Genomic DNA, 27,632 nt, shown 5'->3' with positions numbered 1-27,632 from the left:
GCATCACTATCGAACGGATGTGATGTCAGGCTAATTTTTAGTCTGTTTTAATTTTTAATATGGATAGATCAATACCAATGGATGCTTACCTTGTGAATATGTATATACCTTTTTAGAAGATAGGCAGTCAGTATATCACACGGCTGGAAAAGGATAACCACTCCTGAAAAATAGAATTACAGAACTCATCTTTTCCTGAAAAGCTGCATTGAACTTCGAAACCAAGGATCGTTTCGGCAGCCATTGTATCGAACACACATGGGAAGGATTCCATAGACTTTTCACCCTTGAACGAAATTTCACGGTAAACAGAACTTCATTAGGAAGTTGTGTTGATATCTGTTCGGTATTGGACATTAAGTTTACCGTATTATACAAAAGAAATCAGCATGACTCAGGAGGAGACACCAGCCATGAATATGACGGAGAATGTGGATGATGCAGTGTTCAAGTATCTCAGCTCTTCCGAGATGTCATCAGACCTAAGGGTACGTATATTTTTTCGAGTACCTCGAGTTGATCCTTATTTGTACCCCCCTGAACTTATTATGTTATTTGGAGCTAAAAGAACAAGAGAATACCGAAGTTTCAACCAATAATCTAGAACCCAAATAGGGAAAAGGCAAAAGGTGGAAAAAGCCAATGTTATAATGAGAAAATAGGAAAAGTAGGGGAATACTGTCAGGTTTCCCGAAGAATAGTCGACAATAATTCAAATTGTCAACGAACGCAAATTTTTGTAAAAATTGTGTTTTATAGCAATAGACATGGTACTTGTTTTATCATTGTCTCGTGATGGATGGATTTCTAATTAAATGATAAATAAATGGGATATAGATGTTATTATCCACACGTACTGCATCAATGCACAATAAGACATGCATGGGCTCACCATACAAAGATGGCCTCGTGATAAGAAAGCATAGAAATGAATCTTTCTGACAGGCAACAGCAATGGTGAAAGAAACTTGAAATTGATATTATAAAGAGTTTTACGCACTTTCCCTTCTGTTTCTCCAATAGTATAGACCGATTTGGACTTCTAACTTTTGGCCTTTAGCATCATCAATAAGTAACAGAAGGACGAAACGTCAGCATGATGCAGAGTAATTCATTTTTGGCACTTTTTGATCTAAAAGTCAATCACCTATTTGTGTTACGTCTTCTTTCTATATCCCGTTTTAAATGGCTACCTTTTGCCCAATATTATTTCATTTGGTATTCAGCATAACTACGTTTGGTTATCTGTAACCGACTCTACTTGAAACGTGCAAATTATTTGAAACCATTATGTAGGCTTCAGAAGGTCATATTTACCATACCAAATGCAGCTGAATTCATGTTGACTGTAAATGCCAAAACCCACACGTCATCATTAATATGACGTCATATTTGTAATGTTGGATACCACCGACCCTCCATCGAAGATTGCTGTTCTATTCAAACATGCACAATACTTACTGTTATAAGAAGTACATGCAGAATTTCATAAAATATATTTAATTTCAGTGATATTAAAAACAAATCCCAACATTAGAATACAATGGCATAAGTAGGTCAGGAAGAAGCTTCACACTACGCGGTGAAATATCATAATATCAGGCAGGAAATCGAAATCGAAATAAACACAGCAATCAAAATGGCAATACAGGACAGGATATTAAAGGAACTCATAATCGACATTAGACCCATGTGGTGAACCAACTTTTGGATATAGCGATTAAATGAAATTATACAACGATAGAATTTCCTGAAAAGGAACCCAACTGCAGATCAACAAAATGTTAATCCATGTTGGACATCTATAACATGTCAACTCAGAGGACCTCTTCCTCACATTTAATAAAATGTGTCCTTTTTATATTGCCTAAACACAGTGCCGTTATTTTTTCTTCGAACCTAGAGTAAGGGCCACAGTGAACAAACAATCAATAAACTATATCAACACAAATGTATCCTGACAATAATGTGACCTCTTTCCAGAACCTGAAATGTAATTAATTTTTATATGATAATTAATTTTGGAATGCAATAGCTTTTTCATCAAGTATACATTCTCTTAAGTGCAGATGTGTCATCCTTTACTGTTCTGCCGTCCTATTTTATTGTATTTTATCTATATTCAGTGATTGAAATTAAAATGGGAGAATACCCGAGTATATTTTATCAAAACATTGCCTATAACTTCGTACTGATAAATGGTAGCTATACACCAATTCCATTCTTCAACAACCACTATAGGTTTCATCACTCCCGACTCATTGAATAAACCTGCTAGGTATTGGTAAACATTTCTGGTAGCCCACTTGTCGACAACACACTGGACGTTTATTTCATTTCATTGGTCAATCTTCTCATTATGTCAAGTAACGATGCTTTTAGTCTTCAATTGTGACGTCATAATTGATGGCAATTGTTTCAACCCATCGGAAAGAGACATAGTGTAATGTTTTTTCCAATGGAAATATGTGGTTTTCTAGATAAAATATAATTGATATGGGGAGAAAGCGGTCCCCAAACCCGTGATATTTGAAAGTCATGTATATTAAACTCAAGTTACTTAAGTTCCAAATGTTCAAAGAGATTTGGGTAACCTTTATGCATTTTGAAAATTAGATAACTCGACTAAGATTACATGATAGCCATTCACTATCCGTTTTGGAACCCCAATATGTGTCACTAATATAAAAAGTCATGCTATTGAAATCATACAGTGATTTTTCTTATTGTCGCTGTCTGGGTATGTATTTTATTTCACCAAATGACAAATTAATCTATTAATTAAACAAAATCTACATTTCTCAGACATGCATTTCCTTTCAAAATATGTTAGGAAGCATGTGAATTATATTTACGGATTTTACTTTGTTCAATAGTTATACCCGTGTATCGTAAACATTAAGGAACTTTGTCAGGCTCGTCCTTTTGTCGCAAACATTTCACCATCTACAGTGTATGCCAGGGATTTCTAATGTATCGATAACGTCAACCTCTAGTGTATCCCATTAAAAGATTAGAAAAGAAGGCACATCTGCAACTGAGTGGGATAACAATGGTAGTTGTTACAAGGCTTCCATTTAATTGGAGAAATTTAACAATCATAATCACGATATGATTTCCATTGCGTAAGTGTCTGCTTTACTCATTGGCGACCTTGAAAATTTCCTGGGTTACGTCTTGAAATATATTGTGGAGGAAATGCTTACCCTTTATTTTTTGGTGATGTTAAAGTTAAAGTCTCTACGTTTCATTTTTTTCTGAGTCTATATTTTTGTGATAACGTTGTGTTACAGTGTCATTTTTTAGTGTCTAATATTTTTCATATTAGGTCGAGCTATTAAAGAATTCAGGTGCAAAGAATTATACATTCATTAATGACAATCTATCTCACGATTTTAATTTCTTAGATAGAAATGGCCAAAATAATTATTAGGACTCGACTAAAAACAAACCCAAACATATGCTATGTTTCCATGCAATTGCATCAATGTGGATGCTATAAGCGGAAATTTTGATAATAGAAAACTGATGTTAACAGTATATGACAACTGATATTGTTGTACATTGTAATAAGACTGTATGGGAAAATATAAAACTCACCATATGGTCTATACATCAGAATTCATGGCTTTGCATATAGTCTAATTATTTTGACTGAAAACTAACAGAAAAGAAGAAATATTTCATCAACAGAAAACATGTTTGCAAAAGATTCGTTAGTTTGACATGCAGTCCCAATCTTTAGCACTTCCTCAATTATATTAATGAAGCAATTGGATATTAATTGAGTTCTAAAACATATCCAATGCTTAAAACGGCCATGACAATACATCGGAATTTAGTAACTGTTCTGTCAATGTTAGCCTGGATATAAGAGTGTTGTCTCTGGACAGTCTTAAGATATGAGTACATACTGGTATTCATACAAGATGCTTCTAACATTGGCAGGACATCTCTAAAACCCTGATCAACGCCTACATTGTCGTTTTGCTCCAACCATGTGAGCTTGTCTATGATGTTATGAAAGTATATGTTCCATACTCAAATGGTCAGGACCAAAGACCACTGAAACTATAGATTTAGTCAATGCTTGTACTGTATAATGAAATACTAGGCAGGAAAATGCCAAAAAGAGCGGAACACTTAATTACAAGAGATAAAGTAAAGGAGCATTTTGTGTAGCTTTGGTATATACCAAAGAAGAAAAAAACGGGACCAAACACGAACGGATGTTGAGAAACTGTTCTGTGACCAACCTATCCAAGCTTTGCAGTCAGGGTCATCCATTTCAACATTTGGATATTTTATAAAATAGTGTAAAAGGCAAAGGAATTACTAATTGTTGTGTTAATAGGAAATGTTGTCCCAAACATGTTTTAGCCATATCATTGCAATATGTCATATTATTTAGAAGCCATTAATCTACACCATCGTAAAGGAAATTGTTTATTCTTCCAAATGAGCTACAAACTGGTTTGGTGACTTTGGGGAAATTATTGATTTTTGAAATGTTGAATTTAGCGAATCTTCAAAATTCTGTTTTCCGGACACGAGCAGGAATAAATGTCAGTTCAATTATCTCTACTAAGTAGCGTCATTTTGTCGACATAAACCGATGTAAATGAATGCCATTTTCAGTTTGACCTCTTTCTTGTCTCCTTAAGACTCCCTACACGGACCCCAGAGACTTTAGTTCAGCGAGGTCAAAGTGTTTTCATACTTTATCGGCCTTGTTTAATCTTATTCAATGCCCTACTGTTGATTGTGCATTCTACTGTGGATGCACGACGATGAGTTCAAAGGGCCAATCAGAAAGCACCCTGTTTATCATAGGCGTATAGACACTGATGTAGACATTGACAGAATAGATTTAGTAAACATAAAAAATTATGTTTGTTTATTTTAGTGGGAAAATATAACTTGAGATTGGAAAAATAATCAACTCGGGCCACATGCGTTGATTGTTTCTTAAATATATCTATTGATAGAACATTCTTTAACAATATTGTGGTAAGTTTTAAGTGCAGCTAGTTAGGTGTTTACCTTAACTGTATTGTCAATTTATCTTTGGGAACCAGGGTATTCACACCGCCACCATTGTAGTGTATTTTGTTATGTCTTTACAGTTTCTAATTATAACAATGTAGCTTATACTCAGATCGTCGTCAACAATCTGTTTAAAACTTTAGTGTATTAATTCAGTTTTCATCAATGCAATGGCGAACCATGTCAACCAGGGTTTGAAATATTAAAATTATATAGATCATAAATCATAGATTCTTTAAATGGTTGGTAGATTGAGACACTTTAAGCCTGCAATAAACAGATACGTGTAATAGAAATACGCCTCATCTTCTCGAATACTAAATGCGTTTGCTTGTGTTTTCAGAAAGTGCATTAGGCTTTCATTTATATTTGATGTGACAATCAATTAATATATTTGTCTCTAGGGTTTTCTACTGGCCCTGCGCGCCTCAATGTCGCCACCGAAGGATAAACAGTTGTTTATACTAGTATTCGGTTTTTAATCATCCAAGTCGTATTTATGAATTGATGCAGTTTGAACATTTTCAAATATCTCTTATTTACGTCAGATATAATTAAGTTGATATTCTCTTTTGTATTCTTACTTTTTATCCTGGTTTACACCTTTTGTTTAACGTTGGCATTCTTGGAACAATCCCTATTACAATTTAGTAGGTTGCAGAAAATATATATCTACAAAAGTTTCGAGAAAATGAGAGAAATTGATATATTTCCTTTTCTCTTGCTGTCTTCTCATTTCATATTGTTTGTCGCGTTATGATTTGCTTTTGTTCTGATGACACTATGGCATTCTTTGTTCCATTGTATCGACGCTATGATGCACATTTGTCATTGTCTTTTAAGGTTGTGGTATGTCGTGACCTCCGTATCTATATCACCCCGGCTGTCGCGAGGACGCTAAGCGACAAGCAAACCATGTCTTACCCTTACATGTTGACGTTATGGCCTCGTGTACAAATGTATTTTGTTCTTGCATGTTGACACTGTGGTATCTTTTAGCTTCATTTTTGACAATTTGGTAAATGTGTCCTCTTACATGGATGTTGTGATATCTTGGGTCTTATTATGTCGACATGGGGAATATTCCTCTTTGAATGTTGACATTATGGTAATTTGGTCATTGTTTATGGACGTTTTGGTGTTAAAAATAAGGGATAGCTTTGGTTTTTATTTGTTCACACTTTGGTAATTTTGTCCTATGGTGTTGACGCTTTTTTATATATATTTTTAGCTTTTTTTGCACAGTCAAAAAATCCATGGACAAAAAAACCCCACCATTTTGGATTATGTCATCCTACAACAGTGCGTCATTCGACAACGACTGATAATTGTGCCGACGGTTCCCGATTGGCGGTTTTACTGACAGCATGCTCAAGTTCAATTATATACGAAAAGCATTGAAAGTCTGGTAAAATACAGCTTCAACGGTATGCCATTTACACCACACACAATAGTTGAGAGAATAAATATTATGTTTCAGACAATAAGCTCATTAAAAATAAGAAGAAAGGGATCTTAAACATCAGAAACAAAATGAAATCAATAAAAGAGGCCCAGAGGGCCTGTATCGCTCACCTTGATACCTAAGCAATCATGGCAAAATATTCACCAAATGAGATCCAAAGGAATATGCCAGACCCCAAGGCCAATCCTTGTAGCATATCTGTTTTAGATTTTTCATGCCAAGCAATTTTATGCCTGGTTATGGGGTGGGGATCTCAACTGTTTCCATGCTGTGACTCAGAACCTAGGTCTCTAGGATTGTAGCCAGACCCCAGGATCAATTCTAATATCATGACTGCATTTGTCTCTTTTTGCCCAGCATTTGCGTATATAGTTTTGGGGTGGGGATCTTAACCGTTTCAAAGTTATGACCCAGGGGTTAAGTCTCCAAGGGTGGGACAGTCCCCAAGGCCATCCTGAAGCATATGTGCATTCGTCTCTTTATGCCCAGCATTTGTATATATAGTTTTGGGGTGGGGATCTCAACCGTTTCAAAGTTATGACCCAAAGGTTAAGTCTGTTATGGTGGGGCAGACACTGGGGTCAGTTCTAATATCAGGATTGCATTCGTCACTTTATGCCCAACAATTTTATATATAGTTTTGAGGTGGGGATCTTAACCATTTCGAAGAGTATGACCCAGGGGTTAAGTCTCCAATGGTGGGGCAGTCCCCAAGGCCATCCTGGAAGCATATGTATATTCATCTCATTATACTCAGCAATTGTATATATGGTTATAGGGTGGTGATCTCAACCTTTTCCAAGCTGTGACAAAGAAACTAGGTCCCTAGGGGTTCGGTCAGACCCCAGGGTCTATTATAATATCATGACTGCATTCGTCTCTTTATGCCGAGCATTTGTATATATAGTTTTGGGGTGGGGATCTCAACCGTTTTAAAGTTATGGCCCGTGGACATGTCTCCAAGGGTGGGGTCAGACCTGGAGCCATCCTTGAAGCAAATGTGCATTCTTCTCTTTATACTCAGCAATTGTATATATGGTTATATGGTGGGGATCTCAACCATTTCCAAGTAATACATTTATTTTGGCCCCACCCCTTCACCTCGGGAGTCAGCCCCACCATTTGTACAAATTTGAATCCCCACTACCTAGGGATGCTTCCAGTCAAATATGATTGATATCCATCTTTTAGTTCCAGAGAAGAAGTCGCTTAAAGCAATATAGCCAAATAACCCTTTCTGGCACCGCCCCTCAGCCCCCTCGGGGTTCAGCCACACCATTTGTACAGTTTTGAATCCCTGCCTCCCATGAATGCTTTTGATTAAATATGATTGATATCCAGTGCATGGTTCTACAGAAGAAGTCGTTTGTAGCAATATAGCCAAAATGCTCCTTTTTGGCCACGCCCCTAAGCCCCCTGGGGGTCAGCCACACCATTTGTACAATTCTGAATCTCCACCACCTAGGGATGCTTTCAGTCAAATATGGTCAATATCCATATCTTAGTTCCAGAGAAGAAGTCGCTTAAAGCAATATAGCCAAATTGCCCCCTTTTTGCCCCGCCCCTCAGCCCCCTGGGGGTTCAGCCCCATCATTTGTTCAATTTTGAATCACCACCACCTTGGGATGCTTCCAGTCAAATTTAGTTAAATTCCAATCAGTGGTTAAGAGGGAGAAGTTGTTTAAAGAGATTGTTGGCGAACGGACGACGGACGGACGCCACGGTATGGCATAAGTTCACCTTGGTCCTTCGGACCCGGTGAGCTAACAAAAGACTGTTGATTAGATAAAAAAAATATATACAGAAATGTACATGTACAGGTTAAACGTACACAACCTGAGCAATTTCATGGAATTTAAATTGAAAATATGCTCTCAGTTTTATATAATACAAATGATGGAATCACTTTTGTTTGTTCGTTTGAAGGAATCATTATTCTACCGTTGCATAAACAGTAAAACGAGAAATACACTGAATAATTTACTACAAGAACCATCAACGATAGTTCAATACGTGCTAGTGATATCGGGAAGTAATAGACAGATATTGACCTATGCATGCAAAGCAATGGCTCTTGACGACAAAATCTAATGTCTCTTCTGTATATCGCTTATTCCGATCAAACACTACATAAAGAGGGGAAGTCATGATCAAATGACGGATCCCTGTACCACTTCACTGTGGTGTATCATCTTTATTATTTCTCATGAGAGTCCTGCCATTTTTCTTTATTCAAAAACGATATATCAAATCTATATCCATGGCGAAAGAAACAGTTTCCTATAAATAGTTACAGTTTCACTCAACATACATATTAAAAATGGGTTTTTGATATCGAAGCGAAATAGAGAAGCTCTCTATATGCATTCATATGATGTTCTGTTGACGCTCTACTTGGTGTAACATTTATGTATTGTGTTATACGATTTTTTTTAATGATTTTGAGATAATGTTAGTGGTTTCTCGTTCGTACAATATATATTTCATTAGTGTGAAAGGAAACCAACTAGTTTCACAGAGTAAAAGATATTAACGTGGCATCGTTCGCATAGTAAAATATACTACCATTATATAATATGTAAACGTTTACAAAAGAGACGGAAGTAATATATGAATTACTGTATGTGATCATAAATACAGATATTCCGTCTTTGCGTATTGCAGAGTTATCTTCTCTTGGGAGCCGGTATTGATTGTTATGTCACTTGTTTGTGAGAGGAACGTCATCAATTTTTGAGAAAACGACGTAATTTTCTCACACAAACCAATGACGTAACAATCAATACCTGCTCCCAAGAGAAGATAACTCTGCAATACGCAAAGAAGGAATAGCCTCGTGTTTGGTTAATATGTACGCTGAACCACATCACACCAGAGAACTCTGGTAGTTTATTTGACAAAAAACAAACAAGACATGACTGTGTTGTAATAGAGCATTTATTTAAATGCTAGTTTTGTAGCATTAACCAAAATGCCAAAAACATTTTCCAAATCGAAATTTAAGTATTATATTATAGGCAAACTAAGTGGGACTAGATATAAATTAATAAATTTAAACCTAAACTATATTTACTTACCGTTAATTAAAAAAATCATTCACAGGAGAATCACCATATAAGTAATGCCCGATTTGAGGTTTACATTGTTTGTCCATCTTAATATTTCGGCATATTCGATAGTTTCTGAAAGGATTTTTTCTGTATACCAATGTCGAGCACCAAATAGGAAAGAAATTATACATCTTTATTTATGTACCACATCGTGAACACTCAAGGACCAAATCTGAAATCGTTTGATCTTAACTGGCAAAATCAGGAACTGAGGCGAAAACAAAAGAACAAACCGCATTAGAAGTTAAGTCTCTCATATAATGTGACACTCAACTTAATTGAAAATACTAATTAAATTAAAATTTGCCATGTTGTATATGTATCTATTTATATCATAACATGGTATTGGGAAAAGGCTTTATATAACTTAGATAACTTGTGCCAAATCGTTTTTGTATAATAGATGCAAATAAAACATTATTTAATAAAAAAAAAGTTTAGAACGAAATGATAAGCGCCTTCGACACCCAGTACGGCACTCATCATGATGTATGTAGGTCTCCATCACAAGCACAGTGCAGTATGATGGTTGACACTCAGCTGTCAGTCAATGTCTTGCAATCAGTTCATGATGTCGACCGTACCATGTTTTTAGACGTAGATTGAAACTCTTTAGGTAGAGGACCCTGACTACTTGATGTACATGTATTCATCAATATTATTATGCATCCAAACAGTCCTTAAACTAAGAACAGGTTTTGTATTCGCGAAAACAACTGCGACTTGTCAACTTCATATATTGAGGAGGCTGATGTGTCACTATAAAGGAAAAGAAAGTTAGATAAAAACATCAAAATCATCAGGTTTGTAATACAGTTAGGTAGTGATATGATCATTATTGTTTTAAGTACAATGTAAAAATAAATCGATTCTGTAAATAAAGTATTTAATAACCGGTTTTTTTTCAAAACACACTACGTGTGTTTATGTAATAGCATTGTTTTAAAAGTAACTTTAAATGTTTTTTATAAAGTATTTAATAACCGTTTTTTTTTCAAAACACACTACGTGTGTTTATGTAATAGCATTGTTTTAAAAGTAACTTTAAATATTTTTTTGTGGAAAACAAAAGGAAACATAAATAGGCATTTTACATTGAAAACATTGACATCTTATCAAAATCCTTTCAAACTTTTCAAATAAAACATGTAAACATTACGCCGCGTAGACACACTTTATGAACACTTCTACATGCTTTATCTAAGACAAATGTTTTCCGCATACTGCATGCGAATTCAAAATAATTTTCGAGCTACCAGTAAAACCAGCAAGCATCGAACAAAACATTTGACAAAATAAACTAAATTGTTACAAATAGCCTTGTATATGGAAAAACATTAAACTAAAAAAACAGAGACTGGAATCTATTAAATACCAGTGTGATTCTATAGTCCGGTTGCCGGTTGTTCATATTGTCTCAAGGACTTCGGGATGCACAAGCCTTAAATGGATACTATATAAGATGGCCGACATTGACGGTCACACGATAGATCTGCTCCCAAGTAATCAAGCAAATGTACTAAATTCTGACCAAAGTTCCTGTACTGAGCGGAACGAAGTCAACATGTGTAGTCAACACAGTGACCAAGAAGGTTTAGAAGGGAATTCTGCCCCTGAATGTGGAATTAGAAGTGGATCCCGGAATTATGACAATTCCGGTCAAGGTACTGTGAACGGCACTCATCATGTAGATGACTTTAACACTATCACAGCCCATCATTCCGATACCTAACCAGCAATTTATTGAAAAGCTTGATAATGAACTGTTCCATCTTTCTATAGATGACTATATATCTAAAATGTTGGAAACAGCGGGACAAAACGAAAGTTTAACGACTTGGTATCATCACACATTATTACAAAGAGCGAAACAATTTCATCGTTACCAAAAGGGAAACTGGCCCTCAGAAAAACAACGAATAAAAGTTCAAGTTCTTTCAAAATGCAAAAGACTGTTTTATCATCCAATCCTTTGTTTATGGTGATAATTCGGAGATCGACGAAGTATTTAGTAAAGGTTGTCATGAGGCTCCAGAAGGAAACAAGAGTCAAAAGGAAATTGTTTTGGGGACCCCCCTTCAACAAACATTAACCAAAAGTGAACAAGATAATCAGCCACGTAACTCGGACAATGTACAAGCTATGTCATCTACTAACATGACAATTGATCCGCTAACGTGTTCTGTACACCCGGTAGTGGAACGTCTCCAAGAAGTAGAAAAGACTCTTAAAGACAGAGTGTTAGCCGAGAAACGTATGATAAATGATCTCGAACACATTAGAGCGGACAACACCCGTCGGTGTGATATCATATCAACAACGAACAATCATCGGTGCAACAAAATCAGTCGGTATTCGAACATACACGAATGTAACTGATCCGACATTGTCACCCCGAATACCCCAGGACTCCCCCGTAAACACCCCCAGGACCGTGAGTGATACTCCTCAGAACATCGATATCGATAAACCTGCTGTCCAGAGTGATAGCGTGCCAAATCAAACGGAACAAACGCACGGGTCACCTATTGAACTGAACTATAGTACACGGCGTACACGTAATAGTACTAGGGACAGTAACGACGACAAGCTTAATTCCAAAAATAGCGACACGTCGCCTAAAACAACGGAAACTCGTATCACCAAGAGTAAATCCAAACTAAACACGGACACAAATAAAGTTAATACCGCTTGTTCACGCAATGAAAAACAACCGAAAGTAAATAGCCGCGATTCTAATTCCACGTTAAAAACTCGGGACTGCTCGAACCATGACGTTGTAACTCCAGCAGCTGAGAACTCCTACAGTATGGAACAACGTACAAAGCATAACGGCGAGAATACCGATATTTTTATTGGAGTAAAGCGACGTAGGACGTCCAGCTACTACATCAGTGGTATATCAACGGAATCCACACGTAGTGGAATTGTGAACTATATTCAAAATAATGGTATTAAAGTGACACACTTTATTCTCTTTGAAAACAGAGGAGAAACGTATTATGCCAAAATAAATGTACTAGAGATGAATTCCGAGTCTCTACTCGTACCAGATATTTGGCCCGATGACGTGGTTCGTCGTCCATGGGTGAAAAGCATAAAAAGCATCGATATGAAAAGAGAAACAACGCAATAGATCAACGCAGTTCAGGATTCGATACGCGTTCATACCGAAAACCGACGTCACGTCGTTCTGATTACAGACACGAAGACGATAACGATTACCGTTCTTACAACGACAGCGCGGCGAACGACTGGGAGGATAATAATTCAGACTACTACGACCAATATAATTGGAATAGAGATTCCAGAGATCATTGGTCCAACGATCAATAAACATCCAAAGAAGTAAAACCGCTTATACCAGCAATGTGTATCATTACATTTTATTTCGTGTGTTTTCTGCTCACCATGAACCTGACGCTTTTGACTTGGAATGCTAGAGGAATTTCCTCATCAGCAGCATGTATTGGACAACTGTTGTCTATGCCAGAATATCAAAGTGACATTGTCATTCTCACCTAGGCAAATATCTATGCGACTAATGTAAATATTTTAGATAAAATTCACAATCGATACTACGGAATCCCAAGAACGAGAAATGACGTAATCCTTGAATCATTACGTCACAAAGTTGTGACTTTGATAAAGAAAGACCTATTCTATAGTGTTTCTATGCTCGATAATGTCAGCAATGATAGACTTATAGCAATAAAGATACATACTAATAATACTGAAATGATCACCCTATTAGGCGTGTATATGCCAAGTGACAGTAATTTACAGGGTTACGATCTACAACTGCGTGACGCATATGTTTATTATTCGCTGTCAGAAAAAGTGATTCTTTGTGGCGACTTTAATGCAAGGATAAATGAAAACCCTCAGTACCCTGTGTCAAAACACAAATCTAAAGCACTTAAGAAGGTAATCACGGACCTTAATTTAGTTCCTTTAAACTGTCTTAGTAGCTGTCGAGGCTACAGATACACGCTTATTCCCTGTCAGACGATGCTGGACTATATGTTCACCGACAAAACTTTTGCCTACAACTCAGCTAATTATTGTGAAATATTCACTACCTCAGAAACGGACATATCGTCAGATCATCTCCCGATCATTTGCACTTTTAACGTGCCGATAAAGCGAGATCATTCATGTAGAACACCAATATCGGACGACCTTCGAGCCCGGAACAAAGCCTCTGTCAACGACCTGATTAATTATCAATTAGTGCTTACGGACAAACTGAAAGGGCTACTAGATATGCCATTACAAACGCAATGTGATATAGATACTTACGCTGAAATTATGACTCTCTCGGCATTTACAGCGGCAAATAATACAATTCCATTGAGAAATCATAATACCCATTTTATAACCGCACTGGTCCCTCGAGGTAAAATCTGCACACAAAAACGCTTTACAAAAACGCGTTTTGTGGATCAGTGAAGGACGTCCTCGTGGTCTACCGTATCAGAGTTATAAATCTTACAAGGACGCAAAGAAAATATTCAGAGAAATTCATGAACATGCATATAACGCGTATTTACTAGAATGTCAAGAAGAATTAGAACTCACAGCGGAAGTTGACATTCGTCTATTCTGGAAGGTTATTAGTAGACTCAAATCCGTAAAAGCTGATCCATGCCCCGAATTAGTTTAAAACGGAAACTCCCTCCGGAACCCCAACGATATCTGTGAAGCTTTCGCAAACTACTTTGAACAGATTTACACTCAACCTGATGCTGACGAATCATCTCTAACACATGATAACACAGTCTTGGAAAACTCCGATATTCATAATTACAAGTTTACAATCGATGGAGTGATAAATGCCATCAAGGACCTGAAACTAAACAAAGCACCTGAAGTTGACAATATCTGTAACGAACATTTGCGTTATGGGGGACGTTAGCTGTTTCTTTGTATTCTGAAACTTGTTAACGCAATATTAGACAAAGGATATATACCAAAGACGTGGAAATGTGGCATTGTCATTCCAATTTATAAAGGAGGGCACAAGCCCCAAATAATCCAGATAATTACCGCCCGATTACATTACTTCTGGCAATCTACAAACTATTAGAAAAACTCATAAACAATAGAATCCAGAGCTGGTTGTCGTGTATCGCAAACCCACTTTGTAAACAGCAGCAAGGATTCCAAAGAAACCTCAGCTGCTCCACAGTTGCTTTTAACTTGCGAGAGACCATTTACTATAACTTGGAAAACAACAGTAAAGTATTCGTGGCATTCTTAGACACGCGAAAGGCATTTGACATTGTCTGGCATCACGGCCTTATGCAAAAGCTATTCAAGTTGGGTGTGCGAGGGAAAATCCTAACTTTAATTAATAATACATATATTGATATATATAGCACAGTTATGACACACGGTACAAGATCAAGATGGCTGCCGGTCAAATCTGGAATTAAACAAGGAGGAGTGATCTCCAGCTTTTTATATCTCGTCTTTATAAATGACCTTCTCTTAGAATTGGAACATAGCCGAGTTTGAGCCAAGATTTACGACATAAATTGTAGTAACCCAGCTCTTGCAGACGACATTGCCTTCATTGCAACCAGTCCGTCAGCCTTACAAACGCTACTAGACATCTGCACAAAATATGCGAAAACATGGAAGTTCACGTACAATGCGGACAATAGCACAGTTCTGATCTTCTGGAATAGCCATAAACGGAATAACGACTTCAAATGGTCAATCATGGAACATAACCTACAAACCTCGGACTAATATAAGCATGTAGGTGTTATTATCTCCACAAATCTCAAAAGTACGTTAGCTATAGAAAACGGGTGTAATAAAGGCAGGAACTGTTTTAATCTTATAACCAAATTTGGACAGGATTGTGAATAGACCAACCCTTTAAAAACAACGGAATTATACAAGAAAGTCATAATTCCAAGTTTTCTTTACGGTTCCGAGTTTTTGTCTAAAATTACTAAAAATGATCTACAGCGCATTAACGTCCTACAGCACACAATTGCAAAAAGAACTCAATGCTTCCGGAAACTAGCCAGATCTGATATGTGTGAATCTATGCTAAGCCTTCCTAGGCTGCCGTCAGAAATCGACAAAAGGAAGCTCAACTTCCTTTCTACTCTCATTCACCTAAAGTCAGAAACTCTTTCTAAACAGATATTTCTACGAAGGTTATACCAGTACATCCAAGACCCATGTAATAACCAACTCGGATGTATACCTGATATTTGGTCTATGTTATGTAAATACATTTTACAACAATTCCTGCTAGTGTACATAACACATGTCAATTTCCCCTCAAAAGTGATATGGAAACAGACTGTAAATTATTCTATTAAAACAACCGAGGACGTTTATAGTACGTATGCGTCTCCATACATTTTGTGGAAAACACCTAAAACTACGAAGGACCTCAAAATTGTCAAGTTTGTGTGTAAAATGGTGACGTGTTCCCCTCAACAGTGTAAACTATGTAACGTACTGTATACAGATGCTGTTTTACATTATGTGACTGTTTGCCGGGCTACAGCTGACCCGAGACGTGTGTTATATATACGTCTCTGAACTGACCTTCGTGACGTCTACATGACACTGATTATAGATAAATATGGCATACCATTATTTGTCTACTTAGGCAATCTTCAGTACGAAGACTTCCTAAGGACTCTTCTCGGGAAACATGTTCCAGCAGAAAAACTAGAAAGTAAAGAGGAATACCAGGAATTCCTCTTGGACAGTGCCAAATTTATCAGAAGTGCTACTCATGTTTCTTATCAAATGATAATCCACCCTGACTTTTAATATATACTGTACCAGTGTGCCAACAAAAGTAAAATGATTTTACATTCGAGAAAGAACTGTATCAAAATAATAATGGTATAAACTCAACACGTTCAAATTAATTTGATGTAAATAACTCTTTCTTTTTGTAAATCTCTAAACAGAGGAATAAAAGATTTGATTGATTGATTGATCTATTACCTGATTTACTTCATATCTTCTACCTGATTAAATTTATATCCAGTGCCTGCTTAACTTTATATCTACTGCCTGATTAACGTTATACCTACTGCCTGTTTAACTTTATATCCACTGCCTGATTACCTATATATCTATTGCCTGATCAGCTTTATATCTACTGCCTAATTAACTACATATCTACTGCCTAATTAAATACATATCTACTGCCTAATTAACTTTATATCTACTGCCTGATCAGCTTTATATCTACTGCCTAATTTACTATATATCTACTGCCTAATTAACTTTATATCTACTGATTGATAAACTTTATATCTACTGACTGATCAGCTTTATATCTACTGCCTAATTTATTATATATCTACTGCCTAATTAACTTTATATCTACTGATTGATAAACTTTATATCTACAGCCTACTTAACTTTATATCCTCTTCATGATTAACTTTACATCTACTGCCTGATGAACTTTATATCTACTGCCTGATCAGCTCTATATCTACCGCCTAATTTTACTATATATCTAATGCCTAATTAACTTTATATCTACTGATTGATAAACTTTATATCTGCAGACTGATCAACTTTATATCCTCTTCATGATTAACTTTACATCTACTGCCTGATTAACTTTATATCTACTGCCTTATTAAATGTATATCCCTTGCCTGGTCAGCTTTATACACATGACATGCAGGTACATCTCACTATCACTAGGCTTACACAAGCTCCAGCAATCGCAACTAAATAGATCCTAATCATGTTTATACTACATTAGTGTCGTTGCTTTAACTGATCATCAACTTGTTTACGCCAATTTCCGACATTATGAATTATAACTGACAGGTCGGAAACTCTATCTGATAAATAGTACAAGTTTTGTGATAAGCAAAGCTCTGGAGAATAGACTAATTGGACAAAATGTTCAGTAGACAGAAGCTTTTAAATTTTAGATTAATTTGAATAGCTCATTATTCGGACGCAATGTCCTAATTCAGTTGTCACATGCACGTTTATGAATGTAATTGACTCAAAGATTCCCATGTGAACTCGGAAATATGAATAATTATCAATTGAGTGTGGACTACATTTGCATATAATATGCACTAATATCACATAAACATGTACAACATTTTAAACAAATGAATATTTATTATGCATAATAACAACAGGAAACCCACTAGAAACATATATTTATATGCATTTAAACGTGAATCCCAATATCGTTAATGCAAAGAAGATAATCAACAGAAAAATACTCATAAACAAATTATTTATTAAAGCCAAAATAATCTAACAGACCAGGAGTAGATTTGGATATCTGACCAGTTACCGTTCGTTGAGGTCTTCCTGGTGACAGTGGAATCAAACAGACCGGAAGTAGATTTGGATATCTGACCAGTTACCGTTTGTTGAGGTCCTCCTGGTGACAGTGGAATTCAAACAGACCAGAAGTAGATTTGTATAGCTTACCAGTAACCGGTTGTTGAGGTCCTTCTTTAGAAATTAGAATATGAAGTATTTTTAACATTAGTGATGATGACAACAATCTATGAGAGACAAGCACCAAAAAGAGGCAGTCGAACCATGGTCGTTTCAAGTCGGTTAGGTATAGAGAGTACGTTCGTTAAAAAAACTATTTCAGTAAGGGGGAAGACATATCTGTTTAACCATGCCATTGAAAAGGACACCAATACTTAATGTCCGAACATTAGTGTTCTTAAAAAGAAGTGGTACTTAGTTAAAGATTCATAACAAAATAACACAAACAGCAAATTACACTGTAGACTTGGAGAATTTCTGGCGCAGTTACGATTCACGAAATACTACAAATTCACAAATTATATAAAGGAGCCCCCGCCCCCGATAAAGCTCCTTTTCTGTAATATAAGTGTATCGGATAGCGACCCCTCCTTCCCGAACAACAAAATGTCTTACAGCTGTATTAACTCTACGCCTAACCTTTTCCAAGGCCCGAGGACTGGAGACAACATGCCAAACCGCCTAGGCAGGAGGTCGCTCCCTACAACACAGACACCTGGTACCAGGGCCAAAGGGCGAAGGAGGTCACACTTGATCTATTCAATAAGTTCCTTACTCTTGATGACCCCAAGGTCATTGGAACCCAATTGAATCAAAACACAGGATGGAGGGGGATTCTTTTTTAAGTAGTCGTCCAATGTTGGGCTGAACTGATCCCAATTCATACCTCTTTACCCCCGCCAATCGAACTCGTATCTTACCAGCCACAGGTTAGGACCTCCTAATCTTGAGCCAACTGCCCTATGTGCGCAGAATATAATTGATGAACAAATACACAAAATCGTGGCTCCTGAAACGTAGAATACATTATTTAAATAATAATCATTAACTGAGCATACACAGTAACAATATTAACTGTATGGAAGCTCAAAAACTGTAATCTAATATAACCATTGTAAGCTCTCGAACTCCAGCGCCCCCATCTTTTAATGACATCGTCCGCGACCCCCCGCATGGCTAATTCTGTAGCCACACCTATTCGAAATGAATGGGAACGATAGTGACATTTTTGTTGATTACATTATCTCTACCAGGAATGTGCTCAGCTTTCATTAAAATATTGAATTTTTAGGATATTAAGACCAATTTCCTTAAATTGTTCAAACAGGCTTCGAGTAGCCACATCCGGGACAGAGATATTCAGGGGCATGGATACGCTTAAAATTCATAAGCGCAAAATTAGTACATAAAGCGTCTAGCTGACGTTGACCGAAGAGGACAGACTTGCACAAGACCAAAATGACAAATTTGCTCGTACTCGAAAGAGAGAGCACATCACACCTGCGCTTTATTCGTTGCACTGGTTACCTGTACGATACAGGTCGCAGTACAAAATTCTGGTATACACATACAAGACACTGAATGGAACAGCTCCTCAGTACCTACAGGAGCTTGTTACCCTGTATCAGCCGTCAAGATCACTGCGGTCGGAGTCAGAATCTTTGTTGTTTGTCCCAAAATCTCGTACTGTGACCTACGGAAACAAGATGCTTCGGGAGCGTTTCGGCTACGTTGTGGAATAGCTTACCATCTGCTATTAGGAAGTCAAATAACCTCGCCAAGTTCAAGAGGAACATAAAAACTAAACTCTTCACGTCTGCATTTTAGAATCTTTGCAAAGACGTCATGAAAATACCACCCTTTTATTTGTTCAATTATGTGCACATTGCTTGTTAAATGTATGAAAGTGATCGAAACCTTTGTTGTTTGTTTTCACAATTATAACCATTACTATTATCCATATGTTGTAAAGCGCATTAGAGTAATTCTACAAATTATATAGGGCGCTATATAAATGTTGTATATTATTATTATTATTATTATTTTATTATTATTATTATTATTTCCTTGCTTAGCAACAACTCACTTTTTGCTTTTATGTTGATCCAATGCCCACTTTAGGAAGGCAATGGGCTCTGTCTGGTTCACCCATTGTCAGTATAATGTGATCGGGCGAAATGCTGTGCTGGGTGCCTTCGGCATGGTATTTCAGTGAGATAGCACTATAAAGTCGGCATTATATCCACACTATCACAAGGAGGCAATTACACGAACATACCCTGTATCCGGCACACATACACACACGCACGCTTACACAACACACATGGAAGCACGTCATCAAATGACCTTAGCTGTTAATAGGACATTATACAAAATAAAACCAAACCAAACCAATTACAAATGCAACATCAGGTATATTGCAGGCATGTTTTGAAACACGTTAGAAATGACCTTATGGTACAGTACAATTTACCTAGAAAAGAAATCGTGTAAACTGTGAAAAGGATCCGTAATTGAATAAATTATAGATTATACAAAATTTCATGAGATGCAGCCTGGTATAGCAATTTTATAGTGAACAAGATCAATGTTACACAGAAATCAGGCAAAATGTGGATCATTAGTCTGAAGGGTGTTCTGTAACCTTGTAGTTGGAACTTATTCTAGCACGTTTTTTTATACTGTTGCATTTCTAGGGATTACTAAAAGTATTGATATCTCGTTCAAAAGAGTTTGAGAACCACTAGGACAACCGATGTAATTCATATGTTCAAAAGTCCAAGGCAATTTATAAATGTAATTGACTGTGCATGGATCACGTGATCGTGCTGATGAATGACTGCAACAATAACTTCTAAAACGACCATATCAGTCCTTTTTAACATGATATGTTTTCTTTTACTTTCGGAGACATTCGAAAAAATGTATTTACATATGAACGAAGTGGAATCCGCCATTAGTATGCCAGAAGCTGTGTGAAAGCGAAAAACTCATAGATTAGGCGATGTTCTTTTGCGCTTATAATCACGCAATCAATGTGTCTAACTGTCTAACTCATATCCGTCGGAATCCTTTTTAAGCATTGCCAGAGTTTCTTCTGACTCAAAGGGGAACCTTAAGAGAAACCGCTACATGCAGCATCAGTACTCGCCAAAATTTATAGATTATCTGTCGTGGTTAAATTAGTGTCTGCCTCTGCCTCTTTTATAATAGAATTTTCACATTCCTCCTTCTGATCACCAGATGGACTAACAGAGTTCTTGGACGAACATTCTTTTATAGCTGGGAAAGGTGGATAAGGGTACGTCTGGTTGTACTAACTAACTTAATCTAACGGTTAAATGCGTTGCAAAACCACGATTAGGTTCTATATAAGAAACAACAGCTGTACATGGTTTCCAACGCTGTCCCAGCCTTTCGTACCCGTAGTTCTTGTAACAGATGATAAACTATTATACAAATTGTATACCTATCTTTTATGAAACCGTCTACAGAACTCTACACGAGATAGGCCAATCATATCACCAATAAACCGTTCTGTTCACACTCTTTGATATTTACACAGTTCAATATAATATTTATGAGAATTTCAGAAATCAAATAATTTATAGGTTTAAAAAATACAAAACAATTTTCACAACAATTATGTGTTGACGGTTTTAATAAATTTGTTTTTCAGAACACGGTGATGAACCTTTTCATGGAATTGTTTGAGAAGGAGGCCAATGAAACTGTGGGGATCCTGGGAGAGAGCCGGATGTTGTTCAAGGCCGAGCTCGCCGACTACCACCTTGAACAGGAAACACTCAAACACGAAGCGCGCACGCACGGTGAGCGTTTACGGAGTCACAACATCACAGCTTGATGTTGCAACTGGTTTAAAACTGTTTAACAAAATAAGTTTACTTAAATATTCTTTCCTTTATATCCTAACCGTATAACACACGTTAGCCCCGTTGTTTATCAATCGTGAATCTTAAATGTTTTTTCACTGAATCCATCCTTGCTTCCGGTACAAAGAGGTATGAAGAATTCCTACTGATAAATATACCGTCACTTGGTGTAGGTTTATTTTGAGGTGCTTAACGATAAGGTTCATCCCTTAATTATCATGGGTATACGAAAACACCTTATTTCACACTTTTTCGTTTAATTCTGGACAATTTCTAAGTTATTCTTTTCCTTAACATGGACAAATTCCTTATAATGACATATTATTTTAATGTTAAAAATGATTATTTTCACAATCTTCTCATAAATGCAACTCAAAATAAAAGTTTGACATACAAAAGTTACAAAAAATGATGACAAACTCTCCATTTGTGGGTTGTTTAGTTTACAATTGAAATTTTCATCTATATTTCTGAAGTACCAAACAAAAGTCCCCTTTTTAAAACACCTGTCACGTGATCAATATTCAAGAATCCTTTCTAATATACAGAGGAAAGAAGGCAACAGGAGGAACTCGAGTTTCAACAAAAATCCCGTCAGTCTCGGATGCAGGTGCGATCATCGTCCAGAATGGAGGAAGAGCAACAGAGGCCGATGAGCAGAACTCTGGCGCAGATACGCAACGAACGAGCGCAGAGCCGCGCACAGAGCCGCGCACAGAGCCGAAACGACCGCGCTTCGAGTTCCACGAGCATTCGGAGTAATGACAGGCCTCTCAGTTCAATATCTCGACGGGGTGAGGATGAAAGACCGATGTCTAGTGGAAGACCGGAGTCAAGAAATAACAGACCAGCGTCCAGGGCCCACTCGGACAGTCCACGTCCATTCAGTACCACAGCCTCGGGCGAGCCCTCCATTTCACAGGAAAAACTGAAACAGGTTAATATGGCTGTTGTTATTGTTGTACGACTGTGTCATACAGTTAACGCTCGGCTGAACTCATCTGTGCGTACAATTCTCTTTCGAGAAATAAAGGTTGGTGAAAAACGAGCTTCCTGTTAAAACTTAAGTATCTAAACAATTAGCGTTTCCTTACAATCTATCCCAGATCCAGTTTACAGCAATTATATTGTAGATGTTATATAATATAACAATTCATTATCAGATATAAAGGTTTGGCGTGAAATTGGGAAGTATGTTGAAATGAACCTGGGTCAATTTCTATAATTGTAATTTGAACCGCGGTTCATTCACTATAAGGGTTATGTTAACAGCCCCACGGTTAAATGAAGCCGTCACCTATATTTGTTCTAATAGTTTTTGTTTCCATCAACTCGTTTTGATATGTAGTTTTCTTCAGTTTGTTCATATTTATTTGGAAATAGCAGAAATCGGGTTTGGGTAGGGTATTAAGAAAGGGTTTTGTCAACAGATATCAAAATGTGTCAAGCTTCACTTAACCATGGAGCAGATTAGCGGTTCATGTTACCATGAACTTTATCCATACTACACCGGTCTGTCAATACAATGTAATGCAGTGTTTTTTGTCATAAAGGAATCCGACGCCATATTATCGGGGATGCAAGCTGCTGAGAACAAACAAATACAGGAAAAGAAACGACAGCAGGAGGAGCTACAGAGGAAAAGGGAAGAGAAAATAGCGGCACGCAGTGACCTTCAAAACCAAGCCAAGGCCATACTAGACCGCGCCTTGGAAATCAACCAAACGTGAGTTTAATGACTTACACCTGTGATCTTTTGAAAGATTGTCTAGAAATGTATTTGCATTTTCTCCAGATGATTTAATTCGAAACAGATTCATATTTGAATTAGTTTTTAACCACTTTTTCCGTGTAAATTCTTATCGACTCGCTTCATTTAGCTGGATTCAGGTGTAATGTTTGGAAACTTTATAAATTGCTAGTTAAAAAATGTCATATCGGATGCAATCTGATTTAAAAAAATGTCATATCGGATGCAATCTGATTAAAATCATAAGTTACATGGCTTCGTTAACTTCGTACTACGCCTGAACATCGGAGTGTGCCGCGGTCAGGGTCACGTTCAGGTGACCTTTATATTTATAAATACTCATTAAATTTTGACCAATCAGAGACCCTCTTTCAAAAGGGCGCTCGGAGTTGTAACAAATATGGCTGACATTGATGAGAATGATGCGAACGTTCTCAAGTTATTTGAGATTGATCGTCTGAAACCCGAACAGAAAAAGATATTCGAAGCTTTATTAGAGAAGAAAGACTGTATGGCGGTGTTGCCTACACAATTATTTCCCAATGGGTACGTTTCCCTTGGCGTCGTAGAAACGTCAGTTCCCGCCACCATATTTGTTTTGGAAAACTAATCTGTTCGATACCTCTCGCTATTTATCTATCAACCATTATATTCCGATTCGCTGGCAAACTTTTGCCAGGGCGCCTCTAATTGGTTCATCTAAAGGTCACTTGAACGTGACCCTGACCGCGGCACATTCAAATGTTGAGGCGGAGCCATGTAACAGATGATTTTAATCAGATTGTATCGGACGAAGAGATGCCGAATAGTAAACACATCCAGCAAACTTTATGAAGATTTTAACAGAAACTGTAAAGATACTAAAACATACATATCATTGTGTTCTCGCTTCGGCTTCCGATAACTAATTTTGGTTGTAATAGCTAATTACTACGAGTCAAGGATCATCGTTCCGGGTCATCGCATTCTTCCGAGTTTGCTCGCTTGTGACCGCCACATTTGTCGACGCGTGCTGTCCCGCGATCGGCTACACAAACTGCTTCCATATCGGACCTTATTTGCATAAGAAACAGCAGTGTTAGCCCGTGTAATGCCGACGACCCTTGAACCTCTCAACTGTCTTTTCCCAGATTGTTGACAATCTTTCTTAAATTTTGGGTTAAATTCCTTTGTCCAGTTGGTACGTCGTTAATGATGTTCACTTCTTGGAATCAGTCGTTACCCGCGACTTTTGAAGGTTTTTACAATGTTTACGCTCTGTCGACACGAATGAAATGTCACGAAGGCGCAGTCCTTCATTGATGAGAGTACTGTTAACTTTCCTTGTGTCATTCTCGCTAGAGTGTTCGGATAGATTGCAAATTATTATGTCAAGCCTCCTGTCCCGACGGTCGGAGAGATTTTCGACTTTTTCCTGAACCGATTTATGGATATTCTGGATAATTGAGATTCAACTTTGTTTTGCATGTTATCGAAAACCGCTGATTGATCCGATTTTCCCCCCATTTCGGTGTCGATGCGCGAGTTTACAGTTTATTTGTTCAAACATAGGTCCTTGATGGGACGAAAACAATTGTTATTACATGTAGGGATTTAGGCTATGTTCGCCTGGTCGTTAAACTGTAGCGGAGGTGTGGCAAAGGGTGTCACCGGTTTCTGAGTAACGAAACTTTCTGGTCGAAATGTCTTTATTTTCTTAGAGTCATTACATTGCAATATGTCACTGGTAGATAGGTTTCTTTTCCTGAGGGTGTTATTTATATATTTAGTTTAAGAAAGGCTCGCCAAAGTATGAATGTCCACAACAACATCGACCGCTCTCAACATGCATGTCGTTTGGTTCCGTTTCGTTCTCTACATACATCGAGGCTTGGTCCTGACTCAAAGGGTCATCAATAGAATTATAGCCTGCTTTTTACATTTTGTGATGCAAATATCTCGCAAACAATGCGTGAAACACTTACCAAACACTGTTTGCAAGAAACGCTTGATAGTGCAGCTTTTGTTTGCAGAATATTAGTAGGAAAGTAATTAACACGTCCACACACCTCAACAGATCATCTCGAAATTCATCACTGACAAAATATAATGTATATATTCATATATTATATATACTGATATCTCATTTGATTCTCTTCTCAGAAATACATCTAACAAAGAAAAGGTAGACCTGCAGCTCCAGGCTCGGTTAGACGATTTGAAGAAAAAGAAGATGCAGGCTCGTGACGATCCTCCAGTAGACGATGACCTTGAAGAGATCAAAGTCTGATAATAACAATGTCTAACTACTCCCTTTAAACTAACTAAATTCTATGCGCATGACAATAACCCATGCAATCAAGCCGTGCATGAAATTTGGTTCCATTGCGCATAGACACCGATTTACGTGAATCATGGTAAAGCTCATACATTTTCTTAACTCATGAATGTGTGTCGTAAATTATTTGTTATCAATTTGTGGTCGGTAATGTCCCCATTTCGTTTTGCTTGATGGCATTTAAAGCCACTATATTTTAAACTATACCACAGTTGGATAAATAATTCAGAGATAGGGAGCGTAATTCCTTTTCCGTGAACCTGGGTATGTGCATTTTGGGGCCATGTGGACAAGGACGCCGGTCAATATTTCACAAAAACAAACAAAACTCTGGAGAAACTTTGCACACCTATTACCATCACAGCCTGTTTTATATCAACTTACAGGCCAACAATTTAATGGCAGAGGTGCTGGCTGTCGATTTAACACATCCCCTTATTGTGAATAAACGTTTTTTGAAGAACGGTGACCTTTGACTATATGCTCCTCTATTATGGATGATAATCCGCGATGTAGTACCGTAATGGATACTAAATTGTATATGTTGTTAGCTTTAAAAACTCAAAATTCTTTTAGGTCGAAAAATTCAATATCTGAAATGCATTAAAACAAAATTTGAGTATACATTTATAGAGATAGTTACGGCATTTCTTGCATATCTATTAACAGATGTAGCAACTCAAAATATTCCTACGCGGCCTGCCTTGTACACAACGACATCAATCTCGAGACAATCGAAAGTTTCATCAAATTATTAGTGTTTCATTGTTACTTTTAATTGATTGCGATACTGTTTGTAGCACTATTTCAACATTTTATGCTATCAATCATATTCAATTTTATTTTGGAGTATGTGTTATAACCCGGTGCAGAGCTCTGAGTAGTACATTTAAGACTGATCAGGTTGTTTTATATTGTGACGTAATTCTAAACGTGACAATATGTTCCATGAGAAGGAAGCCGGTCATTTTGGCATAGTTCGCTTGGCGAAAGACAGAAAGTCAAACAAGTTTTCATCGCAGATGATATGATATATAATGAAACAAGTTGGGAAATAAGTTCCGAAATCGTTACTAGACCGGAAAGGTCTGGTGTCGCTTTGTATATAAGTATCACGTTAACTCTTGTCTTATTTGATGTAGATCTCAAGTATACCTTTCCGTTTCGCATACATCATCATAATTACAAAGGTCCTGCTGATGCAAAGTAAATTAAGATCATGCTCACATTTTTCCCCCTTTGAATAACATTTCATTCAACATTTGGTAGCCATACACACATTAGCACTTCCGCTTCCGGTGTAGCTAGACCAGCCATTACACATCCTATTTGAATTCATCCTATTTTCATGTTTCAGTATGTGACGCAGGCGCCAACTCATAGCGCTAAGTTTTATAGATGACTTTTTCCTTTTTTCCTTTTAGCTTCGATTTGATCTATTTTAAATTATTCAATGTTCTAGTGGGTGATTACGATGAAACGTATATCCTCCTTACTCTATTACGCCAATTGATCTTTTTGTATGAACAAAGATAAGCAAGATTCACTGATATTTATCAAAGTCGGGTGATAGCTGCTATTATCATTATTATTATTGAGCTAACATATCCGAACCATACACCTAAGTTACATTTATGTTCGAATGTTGGTTCAGTGTAGAAGACACTATTATAACAAAAAGGTAAGTATACTGTTTTATTGGTTATATAATTTGTCTGTCTTTAATGAAATAAAACTTCAT

General features: G+C 37.1%; 1 protein-coding gene across 1 annotated transcript; it reads left to right on the top strand.

The window, feature by feature from the left end:
- The first annotated feature begins 80 nt into the window (after positions 1 to 80).
- On the top strand, positions 81 to 27,632 carry LOC110466644 (putative uncharacterized protein DDB_G0271606). The gene is made up of 5 exons (XM_021523281.1): positions 81 to 488; positions 21,611 to 21,761; positions 22,373 to 22,761; positions 23,378 to 23,550; positions 25,717 to 27,632. The coding sequence occupies exons 1-5, from the start codon at positions 390 to 392 to the stop codon at positions 25,841 to 25,843; spliced, it is 939 nt and encodes a 312-aa protein (XP_021378956.1). The 5' UTR covers positions 81 to 389; the 3' UTR covers positions 25,844 to 27,632.

This window comes from Mizuhopecten yessoensis, unplaced genomic scaffold (genome assembly GCF_002113885.1).
Source record: "Mizuhopecten yessoensis strain PY_sf001 unplaced genomic scaffold, ASM211388v2 scaffold11139, whole genome shotgun sequence".
Lineage (NCBI taxonomy): Eukaryota > Metazoa > Mollusca > Bivalvia > Pectinida > Pectinidae > Mizuhopecten > Mizuhopecten yessoensis.
The sequence above is the reverse complement of the archived record's forward strand: the minus strand, read 5'-3'. Positions and strand labels throughout refer to the sequence as shown.